The sequence below is a fragment of the Canis lupus genome, chromosome 15 (genome assembly GCF_048164855.1).
Source record: "Canis lupus baileyi chromosome 15, mCanLup2.hap1, whole genome shotgun sequence".
Lineage (NCBI taxonomy): Eukaryota > Metazoa > Chordata > Mammalia > Carnivora > Canidae > Canis > Canis lupus.
The window spans coordinates 32,042,244-32,059,029 of NC_132852.1; the positions used below are offsets into that span (position 1 = coordinate 32,042,244).

General features: G+C 42.6%; 1 protein-coding gene and 1 long non-coding RNA gene across 7 annotated transcripts in view; both read left to right on the forward strand.

Annotated features, from left to right (window-relative positions):
- Positions 1-322: 322 nt before the first annotated feature.
- The window catches only part of UNC5D (unc-5 netrin receptor D), a 531,156-nt gene continuing 514,692 nt past the window's right edge, over positions 323-16,786 (forward strand). For 4 of the 6 annotated variants that reach the window (XM_072776397.1, XM_072776398.1, XM_072776400.1 and 1 more), the window contains exon 1: positions 324-576. In XM_072776397.1, coding sequence (XP_072632498.1) covers positions 474-576 — 103 coding nt within the window. In that variant the 5' untranslated portion in view covers positions 324-473. Of the gene's footprint in view, positions 577-16,786 lie in introns of all 6 variants that reach the window. The other 2 variants (XM_072776399.1, XM_072776402.1) reach the window with 1 other exon arrangement.
- Positions 7,743-16,786, forward strand: part of LOC140604834 (uncharacterized) — a 67,460-nt gene continuing 58,416 nt past the window's right edge. The window contains exons 1-2 of the long non-coding RNA XR_012007663.1: positions 7,743-7,808; positions 9,597-9,717. This is a non-coding gene — a long non-coding RNA (uncharacterized lncRNA). The remainder of the gene's footprint in view (positions 7,809-9,596; positions 9,718-16,786) is intronic.

Here is a 16,786-nt window from a genome sequence, read left to right on the forward strand (position 1 = left end):
GCGTCCGCGGGGCGCCGGGGCTCGGGGGCGGGGGGCTCGGGCCGCCGCCGCGGGGCTCACCTGCGCCTCCGGGCCCCCGCCCCGCGCTCCCGCGCTGCCGCCGCCGCCCCGCCCCGGCCCGGCTCATTGGCTGCCGCTCCGAGGGGTGGAGAAGGGGCGGCCGCGGGGATCTCATTAGCGCTGCGGACCCGCTCCTCCGCCCGCTAGTCCGGGACCCGGCGGCGGCGGGAGCGCGGCGAGGCTGCTGCGGGGACGGGGACGGCGGCGGCGGCGGCGGCGGGCGGCCCGCGGCGGGGGGCGATGGGGGCGCGTGCGGGCTCCCGGGGCCCGGCCGGCGGCGGCTCGGGGCGCCCTGCCCCGGGGCTGTAGGCGGCCGCGGCGGAGCGGTCACTCGCCGGAGCCCTCCGGGACCGCGCCTCTCCCGGGCGCCCGGGGCGTGGAAGAGGAGCCGGACCGCGAGCGCGGCGAGGAGCATGGGGAGAGCGGCCGCCGCAGGAGGAGGCGCCGGAGGGGCGCGCCGCTGGCTCCCGTGGCTGGGGCTCTGCTTCTGGGCGGCGGGGGCTGCGGCTGCCCGAGGTAAGCCCGGGGGGAGCGGCGGCCGGGCCGGGCCGGGCCGAGGGGGCGACGGCGACCCTGAGCGGGACCCGCGCCCGCCGCGCTGGCTGCCCAAGTTGCGCCCCGCTCCTGTGCGCGCGCGGCCCCCACCGGGCGGGGAGGACGCGGAGGGGCCCACGGCCTCCCACCCAAGTTTGCCGCCAGCCGCAATCCTACAGGTTGCCGTGCCCGGGCCCCCACCCTTGGCGCCCCCGCTGCTGCGTTTTCGGAGCCCTGCCCGGTTGCTGCAGACCGGAGCGGCCCCTCTTCACCCCGGCCTCGCTCGCCCCTGCCCTGCCCACGAGCCTCCGAGGCGAGAGACCGTGGGTGGGCGCCTCGTGGTGTCCGGGAGCTCCCGGCCGAGGGGCGGGGTGGCGGCAGTCCCCGTGGGGTGGGCTCCCTTGGAGGGGGCGCCTCTTCCCTTTGGGGAGCACCACCCACGCTCAAGTCCGCCGAGCTGGACACCCCTTGGGCGACGCCGGCCCGAGGTCCTAGACAGCCCTGGGCTTGCTTTCGAGGAGGCCGCGGTGTGCGGGAGCCGGGAGAGCTGCGCGCCCCGCCCGCGGCCCCTGCGCCCGCCGAGCCCAGCCGGGGTAAGCGTTGGCCCGAGGCCGCCCGCCCGGCGCCCACTCCGGCTGGGGAGCGGGGAGCGGGGAGCGGGGAGCGGGGAGCCGGAGCCCGAGCCCGGGAGCGCGGGGCTCCACGGGGCCGCGGGGAAACCACCGCTGCTTGCTGACTTCGGAACGTGAACCCCATTTTCCCAGGTCCCCCTCCCCGCCCCCCCCCCCCGTCTGGACTCCAGTGGAGTAACATTTTGCAACTGGTTTCACCTCCACCGTGACCGAGAACCGGGAGCATCAAGTTAAAGATAGATCCCGCCGACTTGTTTTGAGGATGATCAGAGGCAGTTTCAGACGTAGCTTGAATACGGTGGCTTTACCTTTGAAATGATCCCGAAGCTTCTCCTTCCCGCCCATCTTTACCTTTCTCCTTGCCTGTGTGCCATCCATTAGGTTTGGAATATGTAGTTGCGCCGAATGATTTACCTAACGCTGGTCTGGCGAGAGGGGGCACCGAGCTGACCACCTCACCCTCGGCTCTCCGGCCAGCCTCAACAGGACGAGCAGCCGGCAGGCAGAACAGGCTGGAAGGGGTTGACGAGGATCACAAAAGAACCAGTCTAATCTAATTTTTATGAAAGCTAACGGTGTGTTAAAAAGCAGTCAGGGTGCCTAGGATGAAGAATTAAAAAAGAAAGAAAGAAAGAAAGAAAAAGAGGTGGGCAGAGGCTTTCTGTTTTATGATCCTGTTCAGTGACTATTTGCATTTCATTCCCTGAAAACTTTTTCTTTCTTTCTTTCTTTCTTTCTTTCTTTCTTTCTTTCTTTCTTTCTTTCTTTCTTTCTTTCTTTCTTGGCTTTTTAAAAAGCAGCAAAGATTTAAAAATGAGCCTCGGTGATTGCACACACTGGGTTATAGTGAAGCCTAGTTCTTTCCCTTGCTAGAAGCATAAGCTTCAGCCATTTAATTTACTAGGGAGAATGCCTCCTTGCAAAGTCAGCTTTGAGTTGTTTTTTAATACACTGTTATGGGGGAAAATGGACCTTTTCTAAATTATCTAAATGTCTGAATTCCTACTTGCTGTTTGATGTGGAATACCTAAGAGTGACTGACTCCATATACTGACCCCTTGGAATTTGGTTGGTGGAGTTGTCCTGAAGCCAGCTCCAAACAAGAGGTGGGGACATGCCAGAAGCCTCTTGGATGGAGTTTTGCTGGCTGTGAAACTAAGGCTAGCACCTCTTGTCTGCAAGCTGTTCTTTAAAGGTCTCCTAGAAAACATACTGTACACTCTGCAGGCTTATTTACAACAAAATGTCTTGCACAGATCATAGTAATGTTCAAGACACATGGAGTAGAGCAGTATATCTAATATTTCCCTTGTAGTATTTTATGTTTGGGGGTATGAAGCCCATTCCTTAGCACCTGTCAGAGATTCTATATGAAATGAGCAGTAAGCCGGCTCTGGAGCCTGTGAAGCTCCATGCATCTGGCTTTGGACAGGTGGGCACAATTGGAATTTTCAGAACCATGGGGGTGTTTCAGTGTTACTTAAGTTCTCCCAGCTTGGGACCGTGTCCATTCATTAGAAGCAAGGTGAGGTGCACTCTTGTGGCATGTTTGTTGAGTAGTCTCACCAGACACTGTGGAGTTGGCCCTACGTTGTTCTTCTTTATTCAAGGAATTTTTTTTTTTTTTTTTTTTCTGCAAGCCTTTTCATGTTGATTTGAACCAAGGTATTTTGTCGCCTGGAACAACAGGGTATATAGAATTATGCCATTTGTTTTGAAGACCCAAGAATAATTAACAATTCAGTAACATTTTCTCTACAATTACTTATCTTTTGTGTGCAAGATGATTGCACCAACTTTTTTTCTTTTTCCTTTTCTTCTCCTTCATACTTAATGTAACCATCTAAAAATCAGAGGGAGGTTTGGAGTGATTGGCTTTAAATGAATATACTCAAAGAGGAAGGTACTTGGGACAAGAGACTGCTCGTAGAAACTGTTACAGCCCAAGGAGCAATGTTCTGGCTCCTTCCTTTGCAAACATGACTTACCTCTTAAGATTTACGTTCCTGACTGCTGGCAAACTGTAAGGAAGGCACTTTGGTGCCATGATTACTGTATATTTTAACACTTTCCAGCTTAAAAGAAGATTGTTTAAAAGTTATTCATGACCTGCCAAGTGCTAATTGAATCTACATCGTGTTGTCATGTTGATTTGTTTTTGTTCTTTGAAAAACAGGAATAGTGCTGTAGATCTGGTTGTGATTCTTATATTAGATACTGTACATAAAGATAGCCTCATTTAAAGGCAGGGAGGGAAGTAATCTTAGATAGGCTAAACTTACACACAGTTCCTTGTTTTAAAAAATTTCCCGGACAATGACATCTTCCTTATAATAGCCATAGTAATGCATTAAGGGCAAGAGAGATACACATTTATTTTCTGTGCATAATAGGGTCAGATGGTTTACACATACTTAAATGCTTTTATCTGTCTGATTCATACATTTTAAAATCTATAGTTATTTCCTTCTTAATGAACTTTATATGCCCCTGCCTCCTTCCCCAACCTCCCCTACGCCTGGCCTTTCTAATTCTGTTCCTTTTCCACAAAAAAACTATCCCTACATAGTGCTATGAGGAAAGTGTCTTTTCTCCCAATTTCCTTCCAGATTTGTCTTTTTCTGACTCTTGGGTTGTTTGCTCTCAGCTCAGACAGTCCCATGGCACCTTCTTTTCCTACCCAACAAAGTGTTCTGCTCAAGAAATGTCTCTAAGTATCTTAGTTCTTAAGAAGACATTACTTGTTTTGATCTGGCCCTTAGAAGGCAAGCACTTGTCCTTTTTCGGGGGTCTTACTTTGAAAAATAAATATCCTTCCTCACTCTCTGAGTGACCTGTGTGTGGTTCTGTAAGTGGTACCCCATTTGGTGGGAAAGGCTATGGGGCCAGAAATCCTCCATGAGCTCTCCGAATTGTATGACTGGGTGGGTCAGTCTTCCTAGTGAAGGAAGCACTCTTCGGGTCTATGGTCTCGATGACTTTATTGTCCTCCTTCTGCCATATATAGTACCCAGCTTAAAATATTGCCAACTCTAAAGGGTTCTCAAGGAATCAGTTGTACAGGAGATAGTGGATATTTGATACCACTCCTTTGTGCCTTTTCTTCTTTTTTGAATATGAAGGATAGAGACCCAGACTACATGCATTCAAATCTAATCTCAAAGACAGATGCATGTCCAGAGAAAGGTTTATTCTATAACATCCTCTTAAAGAAGGTAGTTGTGAAGATACAGGTATCTGAAAGGACAGGTGCCCCCATTCATAGAAAGTCCCAGTAGGGGGATGCTTCTTGATTGCACTTTTGCCATCAATCCTGGTCGTCCTATACTCTGGAGAGTGCCAGTTGACCAGCCGTGCCATCATCTTCTCTTCTGTCCTCTTCATTCTGATGTCTTCGTGAACTAATGGCATGACTAAATAACCAACTGGAACATTCCTGTAATGAGAGCCACATACTCCAGGTGAAGATCCTGGCCAGCTCATTCCCCCTCATTTGCTAAATGGCTGCTTTTGGCGTGAGAAGTTACCATTGTGTTGCAACCACTCTTTATATTATGCCTGTTCCTTAGGAGAAGGCATTTTTGTAGCCTTTTTTGATTGCGACATAATAATAGCAATTATCGTATTTAGTGTGTGCCATTGATTATTCTAAATAGTTTTTGTATGTTAACTCATTTAGTCCTTAACACTGTGAGGTAAGTAATATTCTCATTTCTAACATGGGGAAAAAAGGGCAAAGAGGGATTAAATAACTTGTGTGAGGCCACAGAGTTAGTTTATGGAAGAGCCTGGATTCGAACCTATACTCCGATAGGACTGCTTTCTGAACGATAGGATTGCTTTCTGAACGATGCCAAAAATAAAATGACCCTTATATTTTGGTGACAAAAGGACTAAAATTATTTCTCTATAACTGTGAGAGTTGTAGAGGAATTCAGAGTAGCTTAAATAAATCTATAAATATATTCAGATAAATCTCAGAGATTTATGTTGTATGAAAACAACCACCCTCTCACCATTCAGCTCAATATACTTTGGGATTGGATTCACACTTAAAATTCTGAACGCCAGTTTCTAATATGATAGCTTGCTTTTTTTTTCAATTTTGAATTTCAACAGAAAATATTACTCTGATTGAATACACCATCCATGGAATGGCAGATCCCAAGAGACTATTTGTTGCATGTCTTGTATTTTTAGCCTTGTTTGCCGGGGAAATGTGGAGCATGAGATTTGAGAGTAGATTGTTAACACCAGAGGCTGCTGTTTCTGCTGCTTTGGGTACTCCTGCTGCTGCTCTTTCGAGGCAGATGGCTAGATTCATTTATAGAAAATAGATATTCGTTCTATTTTGCATTTCCACTTTGAAAAGAACTTTTAATTGTTTGTGCCACATTGCATCGTATGGCCTTACTGTGCGCATACACATGCTGTGTGTAGATAATTTTCAGAATTAGGTGGATGTTAATGTGTTCACTTTGGGCTGCCTGAGAAAGCCGCTGCGAACTCTGTTGTGCTTTTGGAGTATTTCTTCTGAAAGCGGGTGTGTGTGCGCAGTACGGGGTGTACCACGTATTTTATGCCTTACACCTGCCCCACTGCACCGACTTTACTGAACTAGAAATTAGGGGCAGAAATACTGGGTTGTGTGTCTGGCGCTTGAGTAGAAGCAGGACACCTGTATTATGCTTCTCAGGTACATCAGACCAGTGCAGGACTCAAAGTATTTCCTAATATTGTTTCTAACAAGACAAGAGTAAGGTGAGGCCTGAACTCTTCCTCTGTGGCCAGTTCCTTGTTTCATAAACATGGAAACTGGAAAGCCAAAAGCTGCCTTCCAAGTGAGGTCAATGACAGCTTCCCTAACCCTGATGCAGATACTGACTCTCTGTCACCAAGTTTGTGGTTCATAAAGTGCAAAAGAGCCTTCCTCCCCAGAAAGAGAGGCCTCTGTGCTCGTATCCCACCAACCCAACCTGGCGTTGTAAGACCCCGAGGAATCGTGTGGGGAAAACGGCACTGCAACGTTGTGGAGCTTTAATACGAATGAATTTCGCAGACACTTTCTTGTTATAAAAAATCAGGTGTTGTAATTTCTTGATCAGGTAAGTCCAAGGGAAAATGATAGTGCAGAAGTTCCAGAAGGTAGGTGATTGGCAGGCTGGCACAGGAAGAAATCGCCCTGCATACTTCAGAGGCTCAACCAGCACTGGCATAGCTATGTTTTGTGTAATATCATTCACAGATTTTGATAACTTACTATAAAAGCAAATTTATTTTCTAAATATTGGATGAGAAATTTGCCTCTGAATATATTTGTACGCGTGTTGTTGGGAGCAGTGTGAAAGTGATTGGTGGCTTCTGCTAGCAACAGTGCTTTTTTAGTTACCGTCTTTATTTGAATTTAATTTAATAAACTCTCGGAGAGGAGGGGAAACCAAATGATCATGGGTTATGGAAGCTAAGCTGGTAATATCTTTGAAACTCACAAATCAGTGCTTTTCAAATGTTAATGTGCATTTGAATCACTGCAGAGCTCCTTAAAATGCACCTTCTGAGTTAGTGGATCTGGGGAGGGGCCAGACATTCTGCATTTCTTTTTTTTTTTTTTTTTTTAATTTTATTTATTTATGATAGTCACAGAGAGAGAGAGAGAGAGAGGGGCAGAGACACAGGCAGAGGGAGAAGCAGGCTCCATGCACCGGGAGCCTGACGTGGGACTCGATCCCGGGTCTCCAGGATCGCGCCCTGGGCCAAAGGCAGGCGCCAAACCGCTGCGCCACCCAGGGATCCCCCATTCTGCATTTCTCAAGGGCTTCTAGACGACCCCATCCATGGACCACACTTTGAGTAGCAGGGCTATAGGTGATAATAATTCAGGGTTTGTATTTTCAGTATTGCTTTTCACGTGCATGCCAGTAAGAAGTGGAATTCAGTGTAAGACTGTTTTTAAAATGCCAATACAAGAATCGGTAAACACAAATGTCAGTTTTTACTCAGACAGACATGCAGCCACTCATAAAACTAACACATTCTGGAGCTCCGTTCTGAGATGATACCCTGTCCTGCTTTCGGCGTTTGTAAGGACAGATGCAATATTTGAAAAGTCCCGAATTCTCTTTTGAAGTAATTGAGGACTGATGTTTGCATGTAATAAAGAGAAAGTGAGTCCCTCAGAAGTTGAGCAGTTTGCCCAAAGTCTGTTAAATAAGAAGCTTTTCTACTCCTCTGGGTCACTCCTTCATTCTGTTGTCCCTTGGCTGTACCTGCACTTAAAATGATCTGGAATTCAGGATGATGAGAGAACGAGGCTATGGCTAAGTAAGAGGTAGAGTAAAACCAGTTGGTTCAAAAAAACAAAGCACTGTTCATATAGCGAACGGAGGCTCCCCCACCAGTTGGATTGTGGCTGTCACAATAGCATGTGTAGCTGCTGTTTGGGGTCTGTCTCTCTGCTGCGAGATAGTTATCTCTATTTGACAGGGCCCATTATGATCTACTGGTACTTACCCAGCACCTGGCAGTCCCTGTCCAATGGCATATGCCAACCAATAGTTTTTACTCCAACCCTATTATGTTAAGGTATGAATACTATTTAGGCTAAACTTGCTAAAAACTTATTTAATACTTGATAAAATAACTTAGGAAAATTTAATTGCCAGAGAAATAATTAAAAACTATAAAAGGGTTTTATATTTGTTTTTTCCCTTAACTAGATTGTAAAGCCTACCTTCCTAGACAGACTGTTCTAGAAAGATGGTTAAGTCTAAGAGTGACAATCTCATGGATGCCTGTTTTGAGCAATAATTCATTTGCATGGAACCTGACCTTTTTAAGGTGGGCTCACAAGTCCAATTGCTTTGCATTTTCACATCCACCCTGATATTGAACAGATGATAAAATTAGATTGAGAGGTTTTTCAACCAAGGCCAGGTAGGTAGCCGTAAATAGTACCAGGACTAGAAGCTGAGCCTCCAGCTGGTTTCTGGGCCTTTTGGATTTCTTTACATGGAATTCTGTTTTATTACCAGATAGGTTGATTAGACCCGAACCGGATGATACGACATTTTGCTCACAATACGTTTGAGACAGGGCTGTGGTTGCATGATATATGATGTCAGAGAAATAAGTGAATAAAAATTTAGATGAGCTGTGTTGCCTTCTTGGTCTGTTGGTATTACGATTCTCATAGTTATAAACAGAGATGGCCCCGCCTGGGAAATGGGTCAGAAGTGATTGGAGAGAAGTAAATTGTGAATATATCACTAATGACATACTGCAGTATAGCAAAAGTTGTATGTCAAATATTCTGAGGAACTCACTAGGCAATAATATTTTCCTCATCAAAGGAATTAAAGTGTTCATTAAAGTAGGTAAAATCACTAATTAGTTTCTGGTTTTATTTTTAAAGATGCCATTACAAACCAGACTCTTTAGAAATAGACTACTAGCTCCTCAATCTGCATGGCTTTCTTTTTTTAAAGGTTTTTATTTATTTATATGAGAGAGAGCAGAGAGGGAGAGAGCATATGCGTGCAGTGGGGAGGGGCAGATGGACAGGGAGAAGCAGACTCTCTGCTGAGTGGGGGGAGCCTGATGTGGGGCTCAATCCCAGGACCCCCGGATCATGACCTGAGCTGAAGGCAGACACTATCCAGCTGAGCCACCCAGGTGCCCCTGCATAGCTTTTAAATACTTTGTCTTTATTATTAATTTTGAGTGTTTGTGCTTTATTTTTTTCTTCCTGTGTACACTTGTAAAACAAGATTAAGGTCTTTAAATTTGTACTTGAAAGTAGTGGCGTGGCACAATGCAATTGAACTTCCAATAAAAATTTTCATCCGTGTGTCTTTAAGAGTTTTCCAACCTATCTTTAAAAAGAGGTAGGGCCAAAAAGTACAGACCACCAGATAAAATTCTTTACCAGACAAATGTGTGTTATAAGCCGTTTGAAAGAGGCTGGAAAAAGTTTAACCATCCTGGATCTAAATCGTCAACCCTTATATCTCCCTTAGTCTTGGGACCAGAAGCTACCCTCATTGCGTGTAGCTTGCATCAGATTTCCAAAGTTGTTTCCCTTAAGAAAAACAAACAAACAAACAAACAAACAAACAACAAAAACAGTCAGAAGGTTCACAGGTTTATTATTTATTTATTTATTTATTTATTTATTTATTTATCTATTTATTTATTTATTTATTTCACAGGTTTTGTTAATGTGAAATTTGGGTGGGATGTAAGTATCTGGGGGTTTGCTTTAAAGAATTAAAGCTGAATAAAGGATTTGTCATTCATTTCCTTTTTCACATTGAGGCAAAAAGAAAGCAAAAAAACCTGCACTCAACCCATTTAATATTTTCTCCATTTTAGCAGACAGCTTGAAATGCATGTCAACCTCTGGAATGGCGATGCGAAAAGACAGCTCTACTGTATCATATCCTGCAGCAGAGAAGACCATCACTTGTACAGCCAATTATTAATAATTGTCAAGGTGATAAGTGCTTTAATGCATGGATATCTGTGTATGTATTATATATTAGCAGAATGTCATATATCATCATTATAGCAAATTTAGATCATTAAAGTCCTGTGCTATTAATTTAAATGGCATTAATAACACACTTGAGATGTAGATACAGTTTTGACTTCTAAGTCAGCTTCTTAATTTAGGTACTTCCATTTCTGTCTTTCTCCAAGGTTCTCTCATGGAACCCTCAAATCTTTGTTTCTTTCTTTTTTTTTTTTTAAGATCTATTTTAGAGAGCTTGTGCGACCGCAGGAGTGGGGGGCAGAGAGACAATCTCAAGCAGACCCCTCGCTGAATGTGGAGCTTCATTCAGGGCTCAATCTCAGGACCCTGAATTGAAACCAAGATGCTAAACCAACTACGCCACCAACCGGGCACCCCTGCCTGTTTCTTCCTGCCATCACTCCCTTCTCCAAAACTCCTTTCTCCTTTAAGCAATGTCATGGGCCTGGGTTGTTCAAGGCCACATATCCTTCCACATGTCCCTTCATTCTCTGGTTCTTTTAGTTTCTAAAGCAAGAAAGAAATTAATAAATTACCTATAAAGCTCCTTCATGCACTAACACTTTGTGATGCCCTCCATTTTTTCCTGTATCTTTTGTTCACAGTATTTTTAAAATCATTTCAGGGGCAGCCCAGGTGGCTCAGCGGTTTAGCGCCGCCTCCAGCCCAGGGCCTGATCCTGGAGACCAGGGATCGAGTCCCACGTCGGCCTCCCGCCATGGAGCCTGTTTCTGTCTGTGCCTCTGTCTCTCTCTCTCTCTGTCTCTCATGAGTAAATAAAATCTTTTAAAAAAAAAAATCATTTCAGGAAGCATTTCTTGGCATTTTAGATATGTATCAAAACTTTCAAAAAAAAAATGTCGTGGGGTAGAATTTCCAGGACAAGGTAGTGGGACTTCAGGAATGTTGTTGGTAGGCCTTGGCTTAAGCATCTTGAGGACGGTACCAACACAATAAAACATTTATTTCTAGGTATCAGTTTCTCTTACATCAGTGGTTGTAAACTAATGCAGATACAAGCAACTCTAGCAACTGAAGTGGGTTGCTTGGAAAATAGCTGGAGTGAGGACACTCCCACCCCCCATTATAGCTCATTTTTGCTCAGTTGGGTGCAAGGGGCTATGGTTGCACTATTGATTGCCTTTTTTTCTAAGAGAAACCAGACTTATGAAATGTTATGTTTCCAGGTTCAAAGTCTTCTCACATTGTTTTAATAAAACACCTTTGATGAACAAAACTCACTCTATAGACCACTCAGGCTCCCAATTTGTCTCAATGACCTTGGTGCATTTTTGAAGAGATTTAAAGGATCGGGAGCCAGTCAGTTCTTGTGTGCAATACTCGTCTTTCTTTGTTTGAGCTGTACTTCTAAAGCTTCCTTTAGCTTTGTGGACACACACTGTCTAAAAGCAGAAGATAGAAAGCATTTACATGGCCATCCATCTAACATTTGATAAACACTAATTTGATCACCAAGTTTCTAGGTACTTCTATTTTCTGCTTGTAGAAGAAAATCATCAAATTATATCCCTGAAAAGAATCCTAAAATTACTAGGCCAAAGACCAACTTTCTCCTTGAACAACCAAAGTCTAGAGAAGCAAAGTAGCTTTTTTGATTTTTACAGGTCATTTCTTGTGGAGTTCGCTTGTGAATCCACATCTTCCCTTTCTCAATGTCATTCTTACCTCTCTTCCTCTCCAGGCCTATAATAACAAAAGTAATCAATAGAGGCACAAAGGAATTCAAAAGAAATGATACCAGAAGACTAAAGACTATTGATCATTTTTCCTCTCTGTTAAAGGATGTCTTCCTTTCATTTAAAATGTTTATATTTTTCTAAATACCTTTGAAATAATACAGTTTTCCCTTCTTGGGTCAGGTCTTAGTCCCAGAACATTGAGGTTTTGATTTGAGGGACTCCAGTTAGTTCAGTGTAGCAGAGCTAATTAATGTCATAGAAAGGGTTTACATTATAGATTTGTTTTATGCTGGGATGAAATTTGGGGTGAGTATTGAGCTTTGGTCTCAGTTACTTCTGATCCTTGGTAGTAAGTGTGTTCAGTATGAACAAATACTGAATTGGTGTTTTGGACCTACTATAATCACTAGCAGGCCTGAAATCCTTTCTAAATGTCATTATTTTAAAAATCTGTACATAGGGAAGAATCTTATATTAACTGCATTTCCACTAATACAATGTGATATTAGCGCTGTGAACTGTGCTTTATGCAACGGATATACTTTCAGAATGGCATTGCCACACAGCTGCTAATTCGTATCTGGGTAAGTAAATCCCTTCCAATTTCTGTTTTTTTCCCTGTGTAAATCTGGATTTTCAGGTGTGGTGAGAAGGTAACACTTTGCAATTTGAATGGTCAGCTGGGCCTGTTATAAGGCGGTGTTATTCAAGTGGATGTAATTTTTTTTTTTTTTTTTAAGTGGATGTAATGTTTGGACACTCTGAGGACAGTAGGTGGAACAGACTTCAAATGTGCATAAGCATTTGACTTGTGCTTCTTCTAAGAGAGCTTTTGATGTTGGCAGCAGTATGCTAGTGATACCCTCAAAAGGCTATACATCTGCATTCAAAGAGAGTGACTGGATATAATTTTAAAAGCTTCAGTTGCTGCTTCTCATGCGATCCCTATTGTTCCTTATTTTAAAATGAATTCTGCACCTCTGAAGGCCATGATAACTTGCAAAAAGCAATCCCTGTGGTTGAGCTGGAGTGTGGAAACTCTGGGGACTGGATCATGATGATTATTCATATCCAAGCCACCTTGCTGGGAAAGTGTTAAACACATAGGGCGTGGAAAAACTTCTGATTCTTGGAGTGAGGTGTCAGAATAATTGGGGTCTGGTTATTTTTAGCAGTTATCAGTGTAGGATCTTGCTGCTGGAACTGGTGGTCAGGTTTTAGATCTACAAATCCCTGGTCATCACAGCAATGCTATTTTCTCAAACTTAGCAGAAAGGCAGATGTCTGTAGTGTTGTCAGCCAGGATGGGGGAGAAAACCATATGCGGGTCCTTTGAATGTGTGTGGGCATCAACTTTGTTTTGAGCTTAAAAATGATGTTTAACAGTTTATGTTTAAACAGTTTTATCGAAACAGTAGATTAAAGATGAGCACCCAAAGTGTCGTGTGACCCTGGTTTACAGAAATCCATATGTGTATAACTTAAATTATGACGACAGGGTCATTCTGTTGTTCTCCATCAGCTGTGGCAAGGGCCTCTATATACCTCAGAGTAATCAAGTCAGAGTCTCTGGGGGGATGACCCACTGGCATTTTTTTTTAAGTTGCCCAGGTGAATCTCAGTTTGGGAATACAAGACTGAGAGCCATTGATTTAATGGTTGCATTGATTGTATATAAATGTAGGTTCTGATCTTGTCTTGAAATTTAGAGAAGTAATTTGAGAATCACAAAGAGATTAAAGGTGACAGCTCAGCATTTGCCTCCCCTTCTGTGTTAGGCCTCATCTTTCCATTTTGTGTCCCAGATGAGTGAGACTGGATATCGGCACAACACATTTCAGCCTTTGGGAGCTAGACATCTGCTAGGAGGGAACAACTGGGGTATTACTAAAAGAGATGAGATTATATGAGAGGGATTATATATTAAAAATCCAGGCACCTGGGTGGCTCAGTGGTTGAGCGTCTGCCTTCAGTTCAGGTCATAATCCTGGGATCCTGGGATTGAGTCTTGCATGGGGCTCCCTGCAGGGAACCTGCTTCTCCCTCTGCCTATGTGTCTGTCTCTCTGTCTGTGTCTCTTATGAATAAATATATCAAAACTTAAAAAAACATTTAAAAAAAAGGAACCTAGGTTTGGAGGTTGTACCATGTTTCCCCTCTGGACAAAAGCCCAGGGCTCATGGATTCCTAGCCCCTTGAGGCATCATTGAACATCACCTTGGCCCAGGACAAACAATAAGTCATCGTACTTATGAGTTGGATTAATATCTTTGTACTAGCCTTGGTGTCTGAAGGATATAGGCAGTGCAGCTCCTCCTACAGTGTAGGTCAGAGTCACAGTCCGCACCACTGCTGTTGATGCAGAGAGGCAGGCAGGGACACCATGGCCATTCCAGGGCAACTTGGTGTAGGGTATCTTTCCACTCCAAGCATTTCTAATAGTACTGCCCTGTTCACAACTACCAGTGGTTCCTTATTTATGAAATCAAATATGTAAACTGTAAGACATTTTGTAATCTTATTGTTGTGTATGAATAGATAGTTTTTTAAAACCTAAAATTAAACTGGGCAGTTGTGCGCTGAGCACTGCAGGTAAGAAATGGGGTGCTGTCACCATTTGACTCTTGTGTGTGTTTCTCCTGTAATGCACCACTCGGATGCTCCTTTAGAAGTAATCATTCTTGCATTCTGTGCTCATCATTTCCTTGTTTTTTTTTTTTTTTTAAGAAAAAATAGCTAAAACAAATATGTATGTACTTCTACCCAAACACAGTTTACTTTTGCTTCTTCTTGAGATGTATTTAAATTAGAGTCTACATATTTCTCAGCAGTTGTTGTCACGACAAGACTGTGTTTCATCTCTGTTATTACATGTACTGTTGTTGATTCACTTCCCTCAGATACAATATTCCATGGTGTGACTCAACCATAATTGACTTATGTTGCTGTCAGTGAAATTTAGGCCTGTTCAGATTTTTTTCTTTTGTAGAAGTGTTCCTAGGAACTTTGTTATGCATATCTAATGGTACTCATTTTCAAGTGTTTCTTACCTATCTAAGAGCAGGTTATTAAGGTTGAGAATGCAAGCATCTTAAATTTTCCAGATGATGTCACATTGTTTTTCAGTATGTGAGTTTGTGAGTTCTCATCCTTTCCCATCAGCTACTATTTGATATTTCTAGGCCTGGAGGATTCTGCTCATTTTTAGTGGGTTATAATATGATTATCTCTGCATAGACTTAATTTTCATATTTCTGATTACTAACAAAGTTAAATATTCTTCCGTATACCTCACTGCCACTTATATTTCTTCTGTGAAACACCTACTCAAGTCTTTTGCTCATTTTTTCTATTATTTTTCTATTATTTTTATTATTATTTTTATTATTATATTTCTATTATTTTTCTATTATTCTATTATTCTATTATTGTAGTAGTTTTAAGTGTATATGTGTTATACATGTTTTATATGTATGTACTCCTTAATGTATTACGGGTGATTGAAATTTCTTCTTCTAGTTTTTTTTTATGGTATTTTCCTGATGATTGAATATTTTGTGTTATTTTCTCATGAACTTGTTTCAATTTTAATGTAATCAGTATTTTCAGTCATTTTATGCTGAACTCCTTTGTGTTATGCTTAGAAAATCCTTCCTAAATGTAATTAAATACATTCTCCTATATTCTAAATTGTATAGTTTGGTTTTTCATATTTTTGCCTTTAATCCACCTAGACTACATTTTTATTTCTTTTTTTCCATGTAGAGTTTGAGTTAGAGATTTCATTTCATTCTTTTATGTGCATACTGAGTTGTTCCAGAACCATTTGTTGAGAGGTCCCCTACTTTCTCTGATGATCTATGATGTCACCTTTGTAACATATGAACATTTCATATATGCATAGATATTTTTTGGTCTGACATTAAATTGTCTTTAGAACATTTCCAGCAAACCTTTCTGATTCCCCCCCTCCTATCTCCTTATGTGCCTTCTACTTAACTGGACTCCTTGCTGTACTTTTTAAACTACCCCACAGTTTCCTTTGTCTGTGCATTTTGTTACTTCTACCTATCACATGTTGCCTTATGTATTATTTTTAGGTATATTTATTTCTCTTTTGCTCCGTTATATTTGGATTTTTGAAATCAGACATGGTGTTTTATTCATCTTTGCTATCTTTAGACAGAATATGGTCTTTCACTTAACAGATATTTGACAAATCATTGAACAAAACTGGGATTTGTAAATAAAGGGATATTATCCAACGAGGTTCATTGTGTTTGCCCACCGATGATCACTGAGATTTGTAGAATTTAAATGCAGTGACCAGGGTCACACATCTTGGTGGATCCCTGATTCTTTTTTTTTTTTTTTTAACTTATTCCAGAACACCTTTCATTATCCATTCTGTAGGAAAGAACTGAACTATCAGGCATTGCCCAGAAGTATGAACTAATATGAAGATACTAGAAAAAATGTGAAGAGAATATGTGGCAAGTCCAGGATTCTCAGACTGGTTGAGTCCATTGCCAATCATAACATTCACTTCACATCCAGACATGGGGCATTTTCCCAAGCATGTTGTGCTCACTCACATCTCTATGCCATTGTTCTTGCTCCTTGTTCAACAAAGCTGTCTTTGTGGACCACTATCCATGAATTTTCACCTCACCTAGAGTGTAAGTTCTCCTTATTGAATGCTGTATTTCCAGACCTTGACATCATTTCTGGTACTGCACCAATCAGACTGTATTCTAGTTCTTTTATTTATAAGTCTCTCTTGCTCTTGATTTTTTCCAACCAAGGCAGAGATAGTTTTGTATTTTACTGTATCTTCTCAACATCTAACACAGGGCTATGTTTGGAATCCATTAGGTTTCCAAGGTGTTCTGATTGCAGAACCAGACAAGCAAAAAAAAACCAGAACCTTTGCGTGAGCTTATAAATATGTTCTGTCGTTCCATTGTTTAGGTGTATAATTCGTTTTGGTAGAGTCATTGTGCTACCCTGTCTAATGAAATACAAAACCTATGGGAATGATAATATACTTCCACAATATTAGCTGTTATAACAGTAGCCTAAATTAGCTAAAGAACTTGGTATAATAGTATTGAAATGTCCCATGTTAGGGAGGTTTGGCTGGGTTGAAAGCACACTGGGTTTCTGATTGAATGAGGCTGTATAGTTGGGAATTTGTATAATCAGAAGAGAACTTAAGGATCTGAGGCATTTGAGTTGAGGGTTCAAAAAGAGGACAAGTATGGAGAAAGGACGAGATAAGAGGGAACCAGCTACAAATAAGTATGCTTTGGTTCAAGAGCTGGGCCTGC